The sequence below is a fragment of the Drosophila gunungcola genome, unplaced genomic scaffold (assembly GCF_025200985.1).
Source record: "Drosophila gunungcola strain Sukarami unplaced genomic scaffold, Dgunungcola_SK_2 000140F, whole genome shotgun sequence".
Lineage (NCBI taxonomy): Eukaryota > Metazoa > Arthropoda > Insecta > Diptera > Drosophilidae > Drosophila > Drosophila gunungcola.
Genome location: NW_026453301.1, coordinates 140,956 through 163,373, shown reverse-complemented (window position 1 = coordinate 163,373; position 22,418 = coordinate 140,956). Strand labels below are relative to the sequence as shown.

The following is a 22,418-nucleotide window of genomic DNA, read 5'->3' as shown; positions in this document are numbered from 1 at the left end:
TTGGATCTTAATAAAATTTAAAAATGAAACTATAAAAAATATATATATTTTTGTGCTTTTATTTTAAATTTTATTTCTGGTAATTGACAGATTTTATACAAAAGTACAGAAGCGGACTTGCATTGAAAATGTTTTGAAAAAGTTTTGCAAAGAGGAGTTTTCTCTCATAGTGACGTCTACTAAGTACAAATTTATGATTTGCTTATTAAGTCAACAAATAATATATTCAGCAACCCTTAAAGCATTTGAACATTAAAAAACTTTGCTCAACAGCGTTTTTTTTTTTTTTTTTACTCAGAGATCGCTCTCTTCGCATAACATTGATTTGTTGACCTCTCATTCCAAAATATATATATGCATGTTAAGCTTAAAAGCGAGGAATTAGGTACAAGATTTTTAAGCAACCGTTTTCTCAAAAAAAAAAATTCTCTCCGCTGTTGCAAAACATTTACATAACCAACTGCCTTTTTTTGTTAAACAAGAGCAAATAGCTCTCTACGCTCTCGCTCAACAATAGTGGATAATTCAAGGAGAGAGAAAAATGTATACACAGAAAAGAAAGCCTTTCTTATAAAATTGTAAATAATATTAAAGGTTATAAATCTGAACACTAATCTCTTCTAGTCCTCTTGGTCAATCAGTGGTAGGATCATAAAGCATCTTTACCCGCAAAAGAACCAGGTTCGAATCCCGCTGCTGAAGATTTTTTTTGTGACAAAACTGCATTGTTATTATCTAAATATTATAATATATTTGATATTAAAAACGAGTTTAATATTATAAAAATATATTCCTGATTCTATAATATCCAACTGATATTCTCTAAAAAAAAAATGTTTTCACATTTTAGAGCACAAAAAAACGATATTGAAATTGATCAAATGATATTTTCAGTGCAGTCTTAACACCAAAAGAGCACAAGAGAGAGCGACAGAGAGAGGGAAAAAAAAGAACGTAGCTGAGCTCAAACGTTGTTATTTCAAAGTGCATTCGAAGGTAGATACATCCGAAAGACACGAGCGGATAGTACAATTTTAAGCTTTTTCGACTTTTATTGAACAGTTCGTAGTCGTAAATTGTTTAGCTCTTAAAAGTAGTTTTCTTCAGTTGCGAAATGAGTGCCCCACTGGCTGGGAACGCGTATCAGGTCGCGTGGGACGAGGAGAGCACAATAAAACTGATACGGGCCTATCAGAATCAGACGTTGTTATGGAACACCGAACATCGGGCACACACCCATCGCCAGGACAGGATCGATGCCTGGATGAGGGTGGCCTCCGCGATGGACATGCGGGTGCAGGACATCAAGCGGAAGATGAACTCCATGATAGCGGTCCACCGATCGCAGTTGCGGCGCGGAACTTCCTGCCGAAGGTGGTGGGCCGCTCACTTCGCCTTTCTAATGCCGTCCAACAAAAACCACTATGCCGCAGCTGAGGAGAGCGAAAAGACTAAAAAGGTATGCTCGCTCCAGGGTGAACCTCAACATAACTCCTTTTTAAGTTATATTCAGCTAGGAAAAAAAGAAAATCCTATTTTGGTCCTTTTCATCTTGACTTTTAGTACATATCAATAACAATAAATTAGACTCTCACAACATTTAAAGTTTACTTTCATTGCACTTTAAAAAAGAAACAGGAAACAAAAAAAAAAATTATTATTGAAATGACTTATATAATCTAAAGATCCCAAAAACCAAACCTTTTAAATTCATGTGCCAGTAGATCAGTAGGTCATTACTCAATAATTTGCGTTTTCCATATAAAATATTATACAGATTTACAAAAGTATTATGTTTATAGTGCAAGGTTTATTTGTAAATTTTATTGGTATACACAACCTAATTGTTTTTTAAACCAAGATCTCACACTGCCAATTCAGGTCCACTCTAAAGTTATCAGTGTTGCAATGCAACCACAATTGAAAACAAGAAAAGAGCGCCAGATAAGATAAAAGAATAGAGCGCGAGCGAAGAAAGGAACACAGAGACAGAGAGAGAGAGAGAGAGAAAGAGAGTAATCTTGACTTTATTCTTCAGCTCAAATCAAAATGAAATATAAACAGAGAGCTTGAGGTTAATTTCCAACTGAGAACGCACAATAACCCATGACTTATGTAAAATGACACACGGAAGAGACATTTATCAGTAGCCGTTTCTTGACTTAATTTCTTACATAACGTAACCCATTGAAACCCGATTCACAGTTGCATACCCTCGAACATTTTTTGTTTTACTTTTCAAATAAGATTCTTTCAAATTATTCTTTAAAAATAGATACGAAAAAACCTGACTTTTAAGGCTTAATGTTTTATACAATCTGTACTAAGGTGCCCAAAATTTTCGAAAAATAGTTGAAATATTTTGTACACTAGGAGCTGAAAATATAACATTCCATTTATATAGCCAAGATATAACAAAAAAGAAGGATGTTTTGGTGACGCAACATTGAAAGACTATAAAAGTAATACTTTTTCTAACCTTTCAGTGTAATTTTTCGGAGAACAGTTTTGGCTCGTTTTCCGATGCAGAATTGGAGGATTTGAGCAGTGATTGCGAGTTCGTGGAGGAGGATCCCCGTAAAAGACCCTATCGCTCAGCGTTTCGAGAGTTTCGAGCCGAATTCGAGCCAGCAAAAAAACAGAGATCAGCGGTCCAGGAAATTAATCTGGATTTGATAGAGGACTCAACCGAGGATTTGGTTCAAGAGCAAGCCTCCAGTAGTAGTCATCCCGAGGAGCTGGAAAATTTTTATGAAAAGGCAGAGGAGAAAGCCGATGAGAAGCTAGAGAAAAAGTCGGAGAATGGGGAGCCAGATACCACGGATAGTGTCAGTAAAAACGATGATTCAGCCCTCTATATGAAGTATGTGGCCTGTAAGCTGGCCAACTATCCGCCTCGCATTCGCAGTTCTGTCCAGTTTCAGTTCAATCGCATTCTCTACGAGGCCGATATGGACCTCCTTGGTGACGCTTATAAGCCCAAATGGTGGGTACTTAAAAGTAGCGTACTTTCCAATTACAATAAACAATTTCCATTTGTTACCTCCACAGATCGAAATGCTCAAACGCCACTTGGAAAACTCACTTTAGCATCACACTAAAATCGACGTTTTATGATCACACAGCACAGATAAATCTTTATACTAAACTTTTGAATGAATGAAACAAATTATAGAAGAAAACATATATACTTGCTTTTCTTAGAATTTATTTGCAAATTGTTCACTTATGTCCTTCGATAATGAATTATCACACTAAAAGCAACTCATAATAAATACGTACATCTAGGCTCTGTATATTTAGTTCATATGTCATTTGTCGTTCAATACAATGTTACTTGTTACTCACGTTGTGAGTTGTTATTTCTCTGTTGCGGTCTATATATTCCATTAAAAAGCACTTATGTATCCTTAACTCCGCTACATGTATGTATATACTAAATATATATATATATATATATAATCTCTATGAAGTTAAATCATTTGGAACACTCAAATTAAAAACGAATGTGGAAAGCCGTGTTTTCCAACTTTGTGACTACAATTCATTGATCGAAAATCAAGTTAATATAGTTATGTGTATGTGCTAGAGAGACTGGTCCATAGATTAAGAGGTATTATTCAGTTGGCAAATCATAAATGGCCCACTTTACATTTTTTTATTTTCTGTTCCCCCATTTCTTCTTTTAATCTAATGACATCTTCATTGAAATTAATTGATTTGTTTTCTTGTTTTACATGTATAATTAATATTTTAGAGGTTAACGTTTTCAAAAAACTTAAATGAACTCTTTAATTGACAAAATAAATTGGCTGGTTTTATATTATATTATCCATTATATTTTTTTTTAATATAATATAAGTTAATTTTTAAATGTTTAATGTTTAAATCAATTGTTCTTGCCATACATACATTACATTACATTTGTTTTTCGGGTTTTAAAAAATAAAGAATTTATATGTTGGTAATAAATGCAATTATTTGGTTCAATAACATAGGAAGTCGTGGAATTTTGTTTCTACTGCCTGAAGATCTAGCAGTGCACAAAACTCCCCCATTAAGACCATTATAATGATTCAGATCCATCGGACTGGAAGCCACAAATCTTTAAGCCAAGGCCAATAATCAAGAGTCGTTGAACGAGTGCGGCATTGGCCAAAAAACTAAAAATCCAAAGCCCAAAACAAAAACAAAATAAAGCGAAATTGAAACCGAAAGCTAAGCCAGAGACCCATTTATAAGCCGGAGAGCGTCGGTCCTAAAATTTGGCACTCAAAGCGAAAATACAAAAATACATCCAGCGGAATGCAGTCAACGGAACAATTTCGAGTGTGTTGATCGTTTTGCTTTCAATACATTTGACCCCCAAATATGAATAAACAAAACAAAAGCCACTGGCTTAACCCTGAGTTGGGTCAACCACAGACGAATATTCGGCGCTCAAAGCAGTGACGATGATCTCACAGCTTTTGGGTAAGCGTTATCGATAACAACCATCGTATGAGACCAAGAGACGCCAAATTAAGGAGTTACAAACCGATAACAAAAACAATATCGATATCAAAACTAAAACGGCGAAAATGGAGCATAAAAAACGCATATCAAACCAAAATTCCTTCCCACCTTGCAAAATGAACCATTTAATAAATTAACAAAATGAAATAAAAATAAATTTTTTGTAATTTTTTTTTTTATAATTTATTTTGCTTTTGTTGCATAGCTTTGAATGCTTAATAGTTTGTCTGCGACGCGATCAATACGGGATCGGGCAGAACACTATATATATATTTATATATATATATAATGTATATCTGTATGTAGGAATATTAACTAAAATGGAAATACATATGGATAATTCTTCTAGTTAAAAACGCACAATAATTACATAATCATATCAAAAATAATCGTATAAAAAAACTTAAGCATTAAATAAAATGTGTTTTAATGGGGGGACAACAGTAAAAACATGGTTATCGATGAAGGACCTGCTCTGTAGATTCTTAGAGTCATAAGTCTTTGACTTTCCCGCCCTTTATGTTCCGCTTAAAAAAAAAAAAGAATATATATATCTTTACCGTTGGGGGAACAGATTGGGATGTGGTCTGGTTTCTTTTGGGCCAAAGACGCGAACGAAAACAAAAGCGAGAGACTTGAAACGAAAACGAAAGCTTAGGCGAGGCAAGGCGACTTATAGAAAATGCAAAAAAAAAATATTTTTATATCTGTATACATATATATAAAATCAATGAAAGCCAAGCGAGCGAAAGTTGAGAGATACTCTCGTTCGCTTCTCTTTTGCTGAAAGAAAGTACAGCTCGCGATTTCTTCTACACAATTAGTTTTGTTTTGTTTTTTCTAATACTAAATGTTCATTTCACACATAGATCATAATATTCATGATTTTATGCTTGGTATTTTTTTTTGTAGTACTTTTTGTTTCCTTTTTAATGGTAACTTTTTGTGGTTTCTTGTTTTTTTTTTAGCCAAAAAACTTAAAATTCTATCACAGCCGTAATTTTTTTCAAAGAAAAAATTGTTTTTTTTTTTGTTGTTTTTTTTTTGTTTTGTTTGTTTGCCTTAAATTGTTTATTAAATTACTACTTATTACTTTCATAATTTGTTAATTTGCCCGATTTTTGTTTAAATCTTTTTGAATGCACTTTTGTTGGTTTTTTTTGTTTTTGTTTTTGAGGCTTGCTTTCAATATTTTAAAAATTCTAATTGCACTTTTTTTGTATAATATTTTTGTGTTTTGTTTTTTATTTAAATTGCTATTTCAATTTGCTTTCATGTCTCAGTTTTCTTGTCAGAACATTGTCATCATCTTGTGTGTTTGTGCAGAGGCTAAAAATGGGAACAAATCAAGTTTATTAAACGAATTTATTGTTTATTTTTGAATTAAATAAATGAAACCTTCTTGCATTGTTTTTTATAATTTTCTTTAGGATAGTGTTGTGTTCTCTTTCGTTTGTTTGTTTTCCTGTTAATTTTTTTTTTTTTTTGTGACTAGGAGAACTTCTAAGTGTTTTCATTTAAAAATATATAATTGTGTTTTCTAAATGCAATATAACTTTTTGATATCTTTCGCATGTGAGATATATGGTGGAAAAATAAAACAAAAATCCAGTAGGAACACAATTTAGGGATATAATGTTTAGCAATGTGGAATGTGCTTGCCTTACAGTTTTTTTTTGTTTTTTTTTTTTTAATTTTTTTTTTTTGTTTTGTTAAATTGGAAGTTATTTTGTTTAATTTTTTCATATAAACGGAGCTCTCTACGAAACCGAAATGGAAACCACAACTGAATTTTTGTTGATGTGTTACAAGTATGGAGTTTGTTTTTGTTTTCTTTAAATTTAACTTATAGATTGTTCTGGTTTTTTTGTTTTTGTTTGTTTCTGCTGTATTGACTACAAATTCTTTGATTTTTGTTTTGTTTTTCTCTTTTGCCTACAACTATCTTTTTTTGTGTATTTGTTTGTACAAATCGCGACTGCCATTAATGAGTAATACTGGCCAATCCGCCCGATCTTCCTTTCCTTTCCTTTCCTCTTCTTTCCTTTCTTTTCTATATGTAATAATAGCTTAGGTTAGTATATGTGTCATAGCCTAAATGTTTCCTTAAAAACACTATGCAAGTGGTGTCTAATATAAAATCTAAACTCTTTAATCTTTGTCTGCTGCTCGGGATTCGGGATTCACTGGTACTTTCATGTCTCCAGCGAGGTGACCACCAGATTGTGGAAAACGCTGGCCGATTCGCTCATCATCGCCGCCTGTCCGCAGGAATCGCTGCTGGCGCCGCTCGGCGGCGTCGGCGTTCCCAGTCTTAAGGCGTCCATGATCACCTCGAAATCCTTTTGATTTTGGTTCATATCGAAATCGACCAGCTCCAGGTGATGGTGCAAATGGTGATGGTGGTTAAGATGATGATGGTCGTTCAGCTTCATCCGTTTGCCACCGGAAACTTCGACGCCAGCGCCTGCTGCTGTTACCCCAATACCACCGATGCCGCCCACATTCACGTTCACATTCATTCCCATACCCATGCCCAGGCCAACCACATCCAGCGGGCACTCCTCAATGGCGGAGATCAGACGCTGCGGCGGTATATAAAACTGGGACAGGGCCTCGCGCACCAATCGATCGCTCTCGTCCTCGCTGCTGCTATTGCTCCTCAATCTTTTCCTGCTGGCGGACATGGACGCCTTCTCCAGCTGCTCGGCACCCTGGGTGATCTCTGGATCGATTAGCAACATGGGCGCATTGATGGCGCTTAGTTCCCTATCGAGAATCTCCAGATCGTTGACCAAATTGCTGCTGGATAGGTGGCGTTTTCGGTTGTTGTTGTTGTTGTTGTTGTTGTTATTGTTGTTGTTGTTAGTGGTGTTGGTGATGTTGGTGTTACTGTTGTTCACCCGTTCCGATGCCGAACCGGAAACGGAAAGTGGCGCCGAATTGGCCGCCTCGGGAGCGGATGCCCCAGCGGGTGTGGCCAGCTGCTGACGCTCAGGCGGTTGATTCTCCAAGGAGCACATTCCACCACCGCGACCCAACGAAGACGATCCGTTCGAGGAGCTAAAGGCATCGCCGTACGACGAGGACTTGCTATTATTATTATTGCTAGTGTTGTTGCTGGCCGGCTTGGCATCGTCCATGTTCGGCTGGAAGAGATTCTCACGCGCCAGTTCGGTGGCTGAGCCGCTGTCGCTGGTTCTGCAAAAAGAGAGAGAAAGTGGAAGGGAAAGTTAGTCAACGCTCGGTGGTAACAACAGATAAATGTAGGGAATATACAATGGGCAGGGCATGCAACTATCTAAATGATACAATTGGGCCAACTTGGCTCTTTTTGAGGGGATTTCGATTTTAAGCGATAGCTAGGCCATAACGATCAATAATCGATTAAAGATTATCGTAAAAATATTTCAGTTATAAATTAGTCGACATAAACTTGATATTGCTTGCTGTCGATAGCATTGTACAAATTAAACTTTCAATTATTGCGAGTTAAGATATAAATTTTATAATAAAATTGAGTTGATCTAAAATTGATATTTGCTGATTTTAAAAGTTTAATTAGAAACTAATCAATATTAAATCCATGATCCAGAGACCTCACATCAATCCTTAACCATCGGTAAGGTGAGTAACACCTCATAAACCCAAATCCCTTCTTCCTGGCCTTATCCCACCTATCGACGTCACGAAAGCCCACGACACACGACAGCGAGCTGTGTCAAATCAGTAAACGGTGTAATCTTGCCATAAACATTTCAACGCCCATCGATAATATAGCACCACCCCCCCTCCCCCACAAAACCATCCCAAAACAGAACTCAACTCAACCCTGACATCAGAGTGTTTGTTTCCAAGGGGTTTTCCACGGGGTGGTGGCCTAACGGGTGGATTTGTGTGGAAATGTGGGTAGCCGGGGGGTACGCTTTTAATTAACTGGGCCAACAACTGTGGCAGCACCGGGGCCTTTTGGCTTTTCTCGGTGACCAGCAGCGAAGTAAATTTCAGTTAATTTCTCTTTCAATAAAAGCACAGTGTACGGTGTATGGTGTACGGTGTATGGTGTATAATGGGGGGGAGCGCCCCTCCGCCCCTCATTTCTCCACACTTTTCTTGTTGCTTCTTCAGCCAATATGCCAACCATTTAAAGTTGGAAAAAACGTAGCAGTCACAACGGCAAAGAAAGAGCACAAAATAATAACGTTAAAATAAGGTTGAAGAAAATGCCACGGTACAGGTAGAAAAAAAAAAACCTTAATAGGGCTTACAAATGGCTTTTTGGACAACATTTTATTTGTTCGATTCAACGTTCTTTAAAGATTTCCTTAACATATATTTATATTGTTTTCAATAGCGTATTATGTAAACAACAGGAAAACAATTTAAAATCTATATAATTCCTATTTAACCAAGTCTACAATTAATAACCTAATTTGTGGAAGTTCATAGCCGTGTACAGGTGGTATATGTACATATATTGAAAAGGGGGGGGAGGGATGATGGGTGGTGGAATGGCAGGCACAACGCATTAAAATGCGCAGCTGAGCATGTCAATGTTGACTATTAAAGCGACGCAACAAAAGCAATATAACTGACAACAAGAATGCCAAAAAAGCGGCACAACCAAGGGACTCGCAAAAAAAAAAAATAAATAAATAAAAATGTAATATTGGGGTAGGGTGTTTACGGGGGGGAAACAAAAAAAAAAAAAGCGAAAGTATGGAGGAATCTGTACAAAAACAAAACGAAACGAAACCCAAACGAAGAAGCAACAAAAAAATCGCTCAACTTATAGAAACCAAAAAACCAGAAAGCGTACAACAAAGACGAGGGGGGGGGAATGGTGGTTCGGTTCGGTTCGGGGGGGCAAAAAGTGTGTTAGTTTCGTTGTTGCTGCTGTTGCTGTTGTTTCTGTTGTTGTTGCTGTTGCTTTTAATGCACGCGCAACCGTTAACTTGAAATGATGGACGGCCAAAACAAAATGGGAGCAGCAAGCAGCAAAAGCAGCAAAAGCAGCCAAGAGAGTAGTAGTAGTAGTTGCTGGCCAAATGAGGTGCCAAAAGGCAACCGAGGAGAAGATGGCCAACAAAAAGAGAGGAGCGGTGGATTGCACAAGTGGTGGCCCACAAAACGGAGACAAAACAGACAGAGTTAGAAAGGGCCAACGAGGGGTACAAATCAGGGGAGCGCTTAACTGGATTGATCAGAAAAAAAAAATAATAATCATATGTACACTGCATACATTTTCCAAGTTAAATAATAATTAAAAACCTTTAACCTTAAAGCGGCATTTGTCATAGTTACCAATATATCTGAGTTTTCATTGTTACCAAACAACAGAAGGTGAAGTTCCCGAGTAGAAGGTGATTTTTGCACCACGTCAGTTCCGGTTTAATAGCTAAATCTGATAACACTTTAAAGGTATTTTCAGACGCAAGAAAATGCAGTTACTGGGAAAAGTATTTTATACATTTTTCTAATGGTAAGACATTTTAAAGCTTAGAAATTTTCGAACAGTAGAAAGATTTATGTTTAATTCATATTTAAATACAATTTCAGTAATCCAAAAATGACACAACATTTTTGAGCCTGAATCAAATAACTTAAAATTAACAATGAATCAAACAACTTACTAAATACTTAATACGAAATACAAAAGAAATACTCATATATCTGTACTAAGAATTCCCACAAACCAAGATGAGTAAGGTATCCTGTATTAATCAGAGGCACGAGGATGAAGCTCAAAGCTATTTATAAGCCAGATTAATCATAAGCCAAGCGAGAATAATGCGAATACATATAACTGATGATCAGTTTGTGACGTCATTAAAGTGCTGTACACACAAACGTTTTATTCACCGAACAATGAGAAGAAATCATCGCTTTTTGACATTGAGCCATGTGTTTGAGTGTATATGTAGCAACAACACATTTATATTAGTGTGGCATGCGGCTGATAACTGGTCACAAAAAAAAGAAAAAAAAAGAAATAAATAAATAAATACAAAAAAAAAACTGGGGGTTTGTCACTTGTAGTGTTCTTTCTTTGTCCTTCGCCTCGCTGTCTTATCTTGCCTTTTCGTTTTGCGCACGTTTTCGATGTTTTTTTTTTTTTTTTTGGTCGTTTTTGTGTTAACCACTACCCCCCCCCCCCCCCAAGATTTCCCCCCTACCATTCTTCACATTAAATATGTGGCGACTTCCTCGCTGAATTCAAGCAGAAATTGGGGCACAATTATTACGCGTTAATCCCTCTTTTGTCTCCCCCTCCGGAAAAGTAAACTTGGTCAACCAACCTTTGGTTTTGTTTGTTCTTACCACCCCTCCCCACCCCCCCAGCCACCCACTTCATTTATTTTGGGGGTTTCCAGTTCAAGGCTCTTTAGCCAATGTTTTTATTTGTGTTATTACAGTCCGTCGTATAGGCCATACGTCGAATTTTGTTTAACTGGCAAACAATTAAGTGGATCTAAGACTTAAGGTTCATGTTATTTAATGCAGTCAGTTCCTGATAATATAACCAGTTCCCAGGGCCTAACTACTACAAAATGAGTATAGATTATGATCAATATTGACTTTTTATAGTTAAAAACCTAACTCAGTGGTTTCACTAATTTTCTAATCCATCCTGCGATTTAAACAAGGTTGACCTGAATTTTATTTTTGATTAATCGAATTGAAATTTGGTCTCAAAAGGGAGGCAAGGCGAGGGGAAAAGGGATTTTCGCTGCTGCACTTGACAAGAGGGTGGAAAATGAACAAGGGAAAGCGGGGAAAAAACAGCGATGAAAAAAAGAGCGAAAGCGGCAAAGAAAGACGAAAACGTTGTCAAACGACAAGTGCACACAAAAGCGAAGAAAGAAAGACAAAAAAAAAAAAAATGGAAAAAGGGGAGCAACAGCAGGGGGGAGTGGGGTGTTGTGGGTGGAAAAGTTCAGGGGGAGGGGGATGGGGAAAGGGGGCTCGAAAAGGGGGTGGAAAAGAGGCGCCAAGTCGCGAATGTAGGACGCTGTTGGGGGTCATTGAGCGCGCTTTTGACTTGCTCCGTGTATGCGGAAGGAGGGCGGAAAACGAGGTGGAAAATGGGCAGAGAGAGGGAGAGGGGGGGGGGGGGGGGGCAAAAATTCAGAGGCGGGGGCCTCTGAAGAGGGGGCGTGGCAAAGCCATATGGAGCGACGGCAGCAGTTTCGTGTCAAAGACAACTTCATTTCACAGTCTCCCTTTCAAATACACATGCAAAATAAAATAAAATGGAAAACCAACTTGTGAAATTAAGTAAACATGTGGTTTAAAAATTCCAATAAATTATTAAAATGATTGGTGAGGGACTACACATACATAATACTTATTATAAATCGAATGACTAATAAAAAATGTATAAAGAAATACCATTTATTCACAAAAGAAAAGAGGGGAAAAAAAAAGCGGAACAGCTCAGTTAACTTGAGTTCGGTTCGGTTCGTTACACTTCGTTTACGTTTGTAAATTCAATTACAAAAAAATAAAAATAAAATGAAATAAAGTCGAAACCCTGGCAGCAGCACCTGAATTGAATATATCCCCAGCAACACCTCAGCTTTATCACCATCCATCCGCACACGTCGTGTATCTCAATCTGCTTATCAGCTCGTGAATTTCTCTGATAACTCGATTGGCGCAAAATTGGGGGGGGGGGAATACGTAAAAACGTTGAGGGGGGTGAGGTGTATAAGAGGGGAAAAGCGCGCGCGTGTCGCAAGGTTGGTGGGCGGGAGCTGAAAAACAATTAAAAATAATATAAGCGGGTAAACAATAACAACGGCGGGAAGGTGGGTAAACTAGTTGCTATTCACCCATCTCTATCCCACCAGCCAGCTCTCTTCTCTCTCTCTCTCTCTCAACATTTTATAATCGAATTGTTCTAAATATTTCACAAAAAAACAATGGCCTTACGAATAACAACAAGAAAAAAATGCAATAACAAGATGCAACTATGCTACACAGAAAAGAAGTGTTGGCAATAGAAAGACCTTGTTATTGAGAATAGCGGTATCTTATTGATCTGAATCTTATCTAAAAAAAATCTTATTCCAAAAAAGAAATAAATACATATATTATTCATATATTGATGTAATTTTAAGCAAGATCATAATCACTTATAATTACTACTAAAATAGTTTGTATAGGATGGTTTACAAAAGGGAATGCCGAATAGTTGGTGGTGCAATTCGCGTTACCAAATAGATGAGATGAAAAAAAAAAACGGCATTACACGAATCCGAATCCGAATCGGAATAAAAAAAAAAAAAAAAAACACGAAACCCCAGGGGGAAAAGAGACAAGATAGCACCAGCTCCCCACCAAACAAAAAGAAGCAAAAGCAGAAAACTATAAAAACGTCGTCGCAGTCGCGAAATTATTACGACGACGCCACAAAATGGGGCGGCCTGAGTGGGTTACACAAAATGCTATGCACTATTATACTATATATACTATGCGATGATGTCTGCCGCTCTGCGGGTGTATGGGTGTATTTGGGTGTATTTGTGATATGGTGAGTGGAAGAGGAAGCACGAGCGGGGCGGAATACCCAAAAGGGGGGGGGTCTTGGAAAATGGGGGTCTGAAAGACAGATTGGAGCGGAGATTTGGATTTGGTAAGCGATTGAATAAGAGCGCTTCTTTGGAGCTTCAGCTTCGGCTAGGCTCATTGGTGGAATTTTTTTTTTGTTGATTTTATATTCATTGGAGTATTTTTTTGGTTGGTGTAATATTTATTGCAATTTTTGATTTTGCTAATATATTTATTGAAGTTATTGATATATGTATATGGTGTTTTTATTGTTCTAATTTTTTGATAATTAATGTTATGACGTCATTTTCTTTTTATAATTTTATTGTCATTTGGTATATTTAAGTTAAAGTTTATTAAGTTTAAAAATATTTTTTTTTTATATATAGGTTTTATTTTTTTCTATGTTTGCCACCAGTTTTTCATATTTTTCTCGACGTTGTTGTTATTCTTTTTCCTGTTGCTGTGCGGTGGCTTGGTTTAAGCTGTATTTGTTGTTGCTGCCTGTTGTAGTTAATGCTCTTGTAGTTTCTCTGGTTATTGTTGTAGTTAATGCCCTTGTTGCTGTTGTTGCTGTTGTTGCTGTTGTTGCTGTTGCTGCTGTTGTAGTGAACGGCAGAGCCAACGACTGTTGCATTGCTTGGCGTTATGTCGAGAGTGTTTAAAATGCATAAAAAGAAGGCAGGCAGGCAGCACAAGCAACAGCAGCAGCAGCAGCAATTTGTATGGATTTCATTTCAGCGAGCGGATGCATAAGCAATGAGCAGAGTGGATATTGTGTAGATAAACATCCTAAACTGTCTTCGTCTAACGCAACAACAATAATCAAAAAATTCAACTTATTTAGATACAGTTTGACATAAGCTAAGCTAGTTGAAATTTAAACCAAAAATTTGCATGCTTAGAGATGTTTATTTGTATTTTCATTAATTTTATAGTGCTTTAAATTACTATATTGTTTTATTTTCTTCTTGGTAGTTAAACGTCCTTAGATCATGCTTTATCTTGCCCCCATATTACGGCCAGATATATTTTCTTTCTTTTTATAAGATCTAACAATTATCAGATTCTTACATATAACTTTTCTTGTTATAACAATCTTTTCGTTTTAAGCCTATCTAGTCGTCTAAATAAGATGGAAAAAACAGCATGCAATTCAATCGATCAACAATATTGATTGCCACATTGCTAGAGCATGGCTAACAGCGAGCGATAACTTATCGCTCATCGCTATCTCCAGCATATCCTCATTCCCCCCGTTTCAATCGCTTTTCCACCATATTCCACCCATGACCGTATAACACCACTTATAAGCCACTGTGCTTATTTCAATTTCACCGTTTAACATATTTTTGTTCGTAATTAAATTATCGATTACAACTACAGGAAAGCTACAGGGTAATAATAAGCACATGAGCATAAAATACACCATACACACTTTATTCCACATATTCCGTGTGCGTACGTGTGTGTTTTGTGTAAAGAGGGGGGAAGAGAAAACATGTCAAACAAAGCACAAGGCACAAAGCAAAAGCAGAATGGCAAATGCAAAAGCAAAAGCAAAAAAAAAAAAAAAAAAAAAACGGAAACGCGAGGCACTGACCAAAAGGAAAATCGGCGATGAATTAACTTTGCAAAGCGTGTAACGGTATGTTGAATTGTTTGTTTGTTTGTTTTCTCCTTTGGCTCTTTGATGAAAGAAAGCACACGAGCGGGCCACAAAGAAGAAGAAATAAAGAAAGCATGCTCGCTGATGATAGAGAGATAAATAGATTAAATATGGCCAAGAGCAGGTAGGCCAAAAAGTCAAAAAAAAAAAAAAAAAAAAAGGGGGCGTGGTGCCACAGTTAACGGTTAAGGAATTACTCATATAGCGAAATGAAAAGATAAGATGCCCCCATATATATGTAAATCTCATTTCATTTGATTAATCAAGCAAATGGTATTACAGTGCTCTTGATTTGAATAATCCCACTAATATTTACGTATGATTATATTTTCATCATCTTGTTATTTCACATTCGGATACATTTAAAAAAGCATACACTTTGGATACATTTTTTATTTCGTGTTATTTCTTTGAACTCAAAACCTACTTTTGTTAGCTGACAAAATAATAAGCAAGTACCCCTTCTTTTCTTTTGAATTAATAGTGCCATATAACCATATAATTGTCCGAAAATGTACAACATGTGTTTCTTTAAACCTAAAAAAAATATATATATGCAGATATATTTAAAAAAATTATACAAAAAATAGCGTTCAAGACGCAGCGAACGTGTGGAAAGGCAAGACGAAAATAATGACACACAGATACAAACATTTATGTGTTGGCAAAGTCTGAAGGTTTAGTGCACTGGATGTTGTTGTTTTTCTCGCTGCTGCTGGCCGTTGTTGTTGTTGTTGATGTTGATGGCATGTGCCCACAAAAAAACAACAACAATTGCTTTGGCTATCATCGCCTCTTTGTTGTTGTTGTGGCTGCTGCTCTTTTTTTTTTTTTTGTTGCAAGTGGAACGTGATTATTTCAACGAGCGCACCGTTTTCTTGTTTTGTTTTTGTTTTTAGCGCACACCAACAGCAGATACAAAAATTAAAAAACATAAAAAAAATTTAGAGACAGACGCGCATTTGTCTGTTTATATATATATACATATGTATTATATGTATGTAAAGATTCCTATTTGCTGGATTTGATTTCTTTATGTATTTCTTTTATTTTTTTTCGCCTGTTGTTTTTCTTGTTTTGGCCGATGCGTGTGTGCATTTTTGTTCCTGTATTTTATTTTTTTTGATTGATTAAGTGGAATGTTTGCTGTTATCTTTGGGGTTTCAATTGGTTATTGGTTGAATATTTAACGTATCAATTGGGGTTGATTTTTTGTTTTTTTACCCATACTGTAGATATTTGCTTGATTATAAAAGTTTTTTTTTCTGTAAATATTACTTTTTTCCGTTTATTATACAATAATTTTAAGTCCCGTTTTTTATTAAGGTAAAAGATCTTTAGTTTTTGGATCTGTCGATTTGAAAAAAAAAAAGTATCTTTTGATAAATTGATATTTGATATGTGGCTCATTTGGATAATCTATCATTATTTAATAGCAATTAAACTCGAATTATTCAATTGTTTTATGGCTATTTGGATTTTCGCATATTATGTTGGCCCTTTCCCCAATTGCTGGCCGAAAAATGTTGGAAAAATCCCAACGACTTTTTCCATTGTTTCCGTTGGGCTTCTCCTCCGTTTTTAGTTTCGTTTTCGTGTCGCGTTTTTATGTCTCTGAGTATCTGCGTTTAGCTATGCTTCGCTTTTGCTTTGCTTTGGTTTGCTTCGCTTTTGGCTTTGCTTTGGTTCGCTGCTCGTTTTGCACTGCTTTTTGCTTTTTTGCTTTTTGCTTTGGGTTTTCTTTGGTTTTTGGCCTGAGCTTGGCCTGAATGTTGTGGGCTATGAAATATGCCGCTTTCCTTGTGTTTGTATCCGCATCGGTGTGTATGTATGAATGTAGGAATGTATGTATGTATGTATATCCCCCTGTATCTTCACAAGTATATTCGTATCTGTCGGATTGTTGCTGCAACATTGCAGTATCGTCGACATTGAGTCAGTGTGGATAGGGGCAGACGACGACGACGGACAGATAGTCCTTATGGAAGCCATAGAAAATGCTATTTAGTATTTGTATTTGGGCCTGAATAATAATTGCATCATCGTTGGCTTGGCACCACAAATATGACACTTTGTACTAGTCGAAGGCACAGATACAAATTGTAGGAAATATAGTTAAATCTAATAAAATAATAATTACCATGAAATCAAAGTCCTAACTGCATATTGTGCAATGTATCGTTAAAAGAACATTGCTTATTGCGTTAACAGCTATAAATCACATTTGAAATCACATTGAAGGCTTTAATAATTGCATAATTTGCAAAATGAAACTGAAACCAGTTGTAACCATAAATGGACACATAAATGAATATATCTTGTTTTGACTAAAATGTCTAATTCGACACTGGCAATCAGTGGATTATTTGAAGGGTTCAAAAACCCTTGCACGGTCACTATCTGTCAACAATCGGTTGGCGCATCGCACACATATGGTGCATATATACGTATATATATAACTCGACACCTTGCATTATCGTGCTTGCTTACTTTTCAGTTTTCAGCTTTCAGTTTTAACTGCCGCAAATGCCACGCAACTGGGGAAAAGAGCAAAGTCGCCCACTATCAACTCTTAACCTTTAAAACCCAGGCAACCGCACGAATATATATGCATATATATATGTATATATATATGGATATATAGATGTGTGTATATATAGGCACAATACGCACCACGCACTTTAAAAGGGCAAAAACAAATCAAGCATCCGCCGCGTGGGCGTCGCCCCCAAGTTCACAGTTCACATGACATACACATCATCATTGTTAAGCTCATCGTGATGATGTTGAGTGTAACCTGCACTGGAGGTTGAAATAATATTGCGAGATACACTCCACCCACTCGAATAATGAGTTAATTTATTTGGCAAAATTTACATACTGTATCAGGTATCAAAGGGTTTTTGGTCAAATGTGTCGGGTTCAGACGGCTTTTGGCTTTGGTTATTGGCTGTATAGCTTAGGCAATGGGAATAAGAAACAAACGCAACACAAATAAACCAGAAATTTTGTCTCTTAATTGGACTGACTTGAAGGGATAATTGCTGAATTGCAAATCCATTTTGTTTGCGGATAACTACTCAACAATGGCTATGCATTTTCTATTCTTTTACAAATAATTATTGGAATGGTGTGTGGGAGATGTAAATAAAATTGGTTTAAATGGGTTTTGAGTTCAAAGAGTTCATCTATTTAATTTAAAGTGTCCATTTAGGGAACTATTTGCTATAAATTACTTATGCCGAGAAAATCTAGTTCAACGGATGGTTTTAGTAACGGCGTTTGTAAAAAAAAAGGTCATTAAAGATTTATATTTTAAATGTCGGATGTAGTAACTTACTAAAATGGCTTTTTCGTAGCTTTTCAACCAATATCTCATTCGAGTGGCTGAATTTAAAAATATAATCAGGTATCGCTGCTGACTAAGACGGTTTAAACTCACACTTAAAAAAGCTAACAATATATATTCATCGGAAAAATAACTAAGCTTCTAAGAAAAAATAAATGTCACAATAATTTCCAATAATAATACTATCTTTACAAGCTATATCACAGGTTATATTAATTATATCTCTGATAATACTATTGATTTTCTCACAAACTACCTTATAACTCTCTAATTAATTTTGCTCTTCATGTAAGATCGCTGTTTATAGACACTGTTTCTCTGTAACACCATTAATTTCCCGACGATGTTAAGCAACTAGTTAGTTTTACTAATCTTAGTAGCTTTTTAATTAAGGTCACTGGTTTATGCTTTCCATTTTTCTATAAATACTACCTGGGTACAGGTAGTAATTAAGAGAATGTATCTTCTGTTTTCTGACTAATTAAACTAAATGACTTTGGTGGAATTGATGTATGGAAAAATATCAAGATTTCTAGGGATATATATTGGAATATATTATATCTTATTGAACAATATCACAGAGTTTGGCTGCAGTTTTTTATATAAATTTGTAATAGGCACCACTATTTTATGAACACATCTATGATGTATGTAGGTTTTGGGAATGCAGTATTCTAAATTAAGTTATTGGATTCTCACCTGGGCAGATTCTGTAGGTATCGCATCTGTTTCTCGCGACGCAGTTCGTCGGTCAGTCGGCAGTATGTGTTGTTGATGCAGACGCTGCGTCGCAGATTCGCCTCTGAGTCCTTGATCCTCTCCAGCTTGTGGGCGCACAGCTGAAGGATTCGCTTGCGCTCCTCACGCTGTCGCAATTTCGGTGAGATCATGGGCACACGGGATCGATGGTGATGATAACCGATGGGCGGGGAGCAGCGGGGTGGTCCAAACATGTCTGAATCTTCGTCACTGTTGTTGTTACCGCTGCCGTTGTTGTTGTGGTTGCCGCTGCCGGCGTCGTTTGCAGATGCGTGTGTGTTTGTGGGCAAGGTCATTGTGCGTTTATTTATTTTCAACGAGTGAGCAAGCGTGGCTTACTTTGTTTCCTTGACTTGTCTTTGATTTTTCTTACTTTGATTTTCAATTAGATTTTTTATTTTATTTAAAATAAATTTTTACAAATAAGGAAGTAACACACACGCACACACACACACGCTCTTTTGGCTGCTCTCTTTTTACAGCTCTTTTGCTTTTGCTCTCTTGCACTTGCTGCTGCTGCTGCTGGTGCTGCTTCTTCTTCTTCTGTCTGCCTTTGCTTTTTCTTTTCTTTATTTCATTTGATTTTTTGCCTGAGATTTCACTTGGCTGTTTACCGTTAGTGGAAGCTGCCGTATTTATTGCTGTCTTGTTTTTTTTTTTTTTGCCAAAAATTCAAAATAATCCAGGACTTTTGAATTTGTAGGGTTTGATCAAAATTTGCACTTGTTTTTCGCTTTCGTTTGTAACACAAAAAAAATTCAACAAAAATAGATAAGTTTTGTTTTGTTTGTTTGTTGGTTATTTTTGTTTAGGCACACAATTGAGTCAAAACAGCAAAGGCGGGGAGGCGTCGCAGACTTAATTGTTTATATTTTTTTAAAGTTTTTTTTGGCCGCCTGTTGAGGGTTAGAGGTGAGGGGAATCTACGGCGGCGAGAGCGTAAGAGAAGTCAGTAATGGGCTTTCCACCGTTGCTTTTCCAGCCGCACACGTCCGCACGGTCCTCGCGTTCGAAACGAATTGAAATTTTCGTCATGAAATTTTCGTTGTGAAAAACGCAAACGCTGAATGAAAGACGTTCGCTGTTCGCAGTCGCTGCTCGCGTCGGCAGAGCAGAGCGCACAGATGTTCGCCGTTGAAACGGAAGTGGCGGCGCTCTCGCGTTAAGAGAGCCTGTTAAGAGAGCACTTAAGAGCAAGAGCGCAACTGGCCTACGTGCGTACTGCATATACACAGATGCGGCAGAAATAATAGCATCTCTGTCGTTGCAAAACATTCAAATATCTCGTTTTAAAAGACTCAAACTAAATATCATCTTTAGCTTAAAGTTAATTGTTAAAAGTTATTCTTATCAACTCAAAATATTGTTTGAGTTTGTTTGCTTGCTTTAATAAGAAGCTTATTTTTTATTTAGTAAGTTTAGGATAATAACAGTAATTCAAAATAAAAAAACACATTAAGCACTAAATTGACACAAAAATTATACTCTTTTTTATTACTATTTTTACTGCCTCCACTGTAGACCTATGTATATGTATGTGTATGTGTCGAAAAGATTTTTGCTTATTTGTAACGGAAGCAAAACGCTGGTCAGTGGGTGGTGTATTTGTGTTATTGTGGGTGGTTGTGGGTGGTGAGCATAATCCGCATACATAGTTGTTGCTGGATCTTTATTATGTAAAAAAAAGTGACTTCCTAGAGCAATCATCCTCACTTGAGGTAATTACTAAGTTACAGATGATAGACACGAATAGAATGAAATAATTCAAGTCCAAATCATGAGGAGGTTAAATAGTTTCATCCTAAATCTATTACTTTTTCTGGTGTAACAATTAGGAGAGCCATATAAGAAATGCTTGTCTTAAAAATTAAAAAAAATATGTTATCTAGATTTTGAATCAGTTTAACTATAAAAATAGTTTGATATCCCCTTACCTTAGCGATTAGATTAAATAAATATTAGTTGTCACTTACACATCTTCCTGTGGCACTTTTACATTGTATTTTTATGGTATAAATTTCAGGAAAAAAAATGTATTACTCTTCAGTTAACTGTAATTGTTTTAGGTACACAAAACACTCTAGATTTATAGGGGATTATCCTAAAAGATCAAAACCTAAATCTGAATCTGAATCCCCCAACAAGTTCAACTCATTTTACAGTTTTAAAATGCTCCACAACAACAACAATCCAGGCACAAATAATCATAAAACAACAATTGTGAGGTCAGTTTTGGCACTCATCAGTGTGCGTGATTATGTGTGCACATACATATGCTTCATACATATTATGTTTGCATGTGTGCGGGCACAAAGAGACAATGCAAATTTGCACTGAACAAAGAGAATGCGAGTGCGAGAGAGAAGGAAGGGTTCATGAGCGTGCGTTGTGGGTGGAAAAGGGAAGTGAGAGGGAGAGGAATGGGATTGCGAGTGGGGAGATCTTTGTTTATCATTTTTGTGTACTATTATTAAGGCGCCGATGACGATGACGTCTGCTCTTCTTCTTCTTGTTTACGATGACGACATATTGTTTGCTTGTGTTTGTGCAAAATGTTTATCAAAAAACAGTATAGTTTTTGTTTTGGTTTATTTATATTTATAATTCCCCGGAACAAAAGTTCCAATGATGATGATTCACATTTAACAGAGGCTGCGGGGAAAAACATTTAAGAACTCAATCAGCTAATTGTTTCAGAATTGTGGGCAAATAAACTCTAAACATTTTCCCTGATCGCATTCTTCGCTCTCTCTCTTTGTTTTATTATAAAAATGAGAAGGAACTATTAATTTTATTGCCTGATTTGAAATTTTTAAATGAGTTAGTACCGATATTTGTAAATACATACATATACCATTTTTTTAGGATTATTTTTTCTAATGTTCTTACCCTGTTAAGATAAGAGTTTGTTGGTTTTGATGGAATAAACTATAGATGAAAACAATTTCGAAACTCTTTGTGCGATATTCCCTATATTATTTCAATTATTTAACATTGAAAGGTTTTCTTTATTTTATTTATTTTATTCTATGTTTAGGAGGACTTACAGTAGCATAATTTAAATTGATTTATTTAGTTAAACAATTATTATTATTTTGGCCATTTTTTTTTTGTGTTATCCCCATCTTTTCATTTTGGCCTTTTGTGCTTTAATAACAAGCCATTTTGATTTCTTTTGTGCCTTTCCTCTACCTTTTCCCCTCTCTTTTTCACTGCATTTACACACGCTTGGCGCTCTTTTGCATTTCCTTCAAGTCGCCCAGATAATTTCGGAATTACGTAATTAAGCGGCAACAATAACAACAACGACAAGAACAACAAGCTAACAATTAAGTATTTATTGCTTTCAATTTGCTGCCCGATAACAGAAGAACCCGAAAAAAACAGAGAGACTGGAAAAGCAAGCAGAACAAAGTAAATAAAAACCGACGGACACACACACACAAATACATAAACTGCTACCTGCGAGCAGCGCAGTCGACGTCGACGCCGGCAGCGAAATCAGCACCTCACTTTTTTCATTTTGTTTGAATTCCATTTCGAGATGTTTTTCGTGTATTGCCTTTAATTCTT

The 22,418-nt window shown here is 36.3% G+C and overlaps 2 protein-coding genes across 3 annotated transcripts; one reads left to right on the top strand and one right to left on the bottom strand.

The window, feature by feature from the left end:
- The first annotated feature begins 990 nt into the window (after positions 1–990).
- Positions 991–3,281, top strand: LOC128265621 (uncharacterized). Of its 2 annotated transcripts, none has more exons than XM_053001787.1 (3): positions 991–1,459; positions 2,487–2,986; positions 3,052–3,281. In XM_053001787.1, coding segments are annotated over exons 1-3 (846 nt in total). In that variant the 5' UTR covers positions 991–1,114; the 3' UTR covers positions 3,053–3,281. The 2 variants fall into 2 exon arrangements, with proteins under 2 accessions (XP_052857747.1, XP_052857745.1); XM_053001785.1 differs by having other exon boundaries at positions 992–1,459; positions 2,487–2,964.
- A 649-nt stretch (positions 3,282–3,930) lies between these two features.
- Positions 3,931–19,877, bottom strand: LOC128265618 (probable serine/threonine-protein kinase cdc7). The gene is made up of 2 exons (XM_053001781.1): positions 18,786–19,877; positions 3,931–7,716 (listed from the first exon to the last, which is right to left on the bottom strand). The coding sequence occupies exons 1-2, from the start codon at positions 19,139–19,141 to the stop codon at positions 6,711–6,713; spliced, it is 1,362 nt and encodes a 453-aa protein (XP_052857741.1). The 5' UTR covers positions 19,142–19,877; the 3' UTR covers positions 3,931–6,710.
- Positions 19,878–22,418: the final 2,541 nt, after the last annotated feature.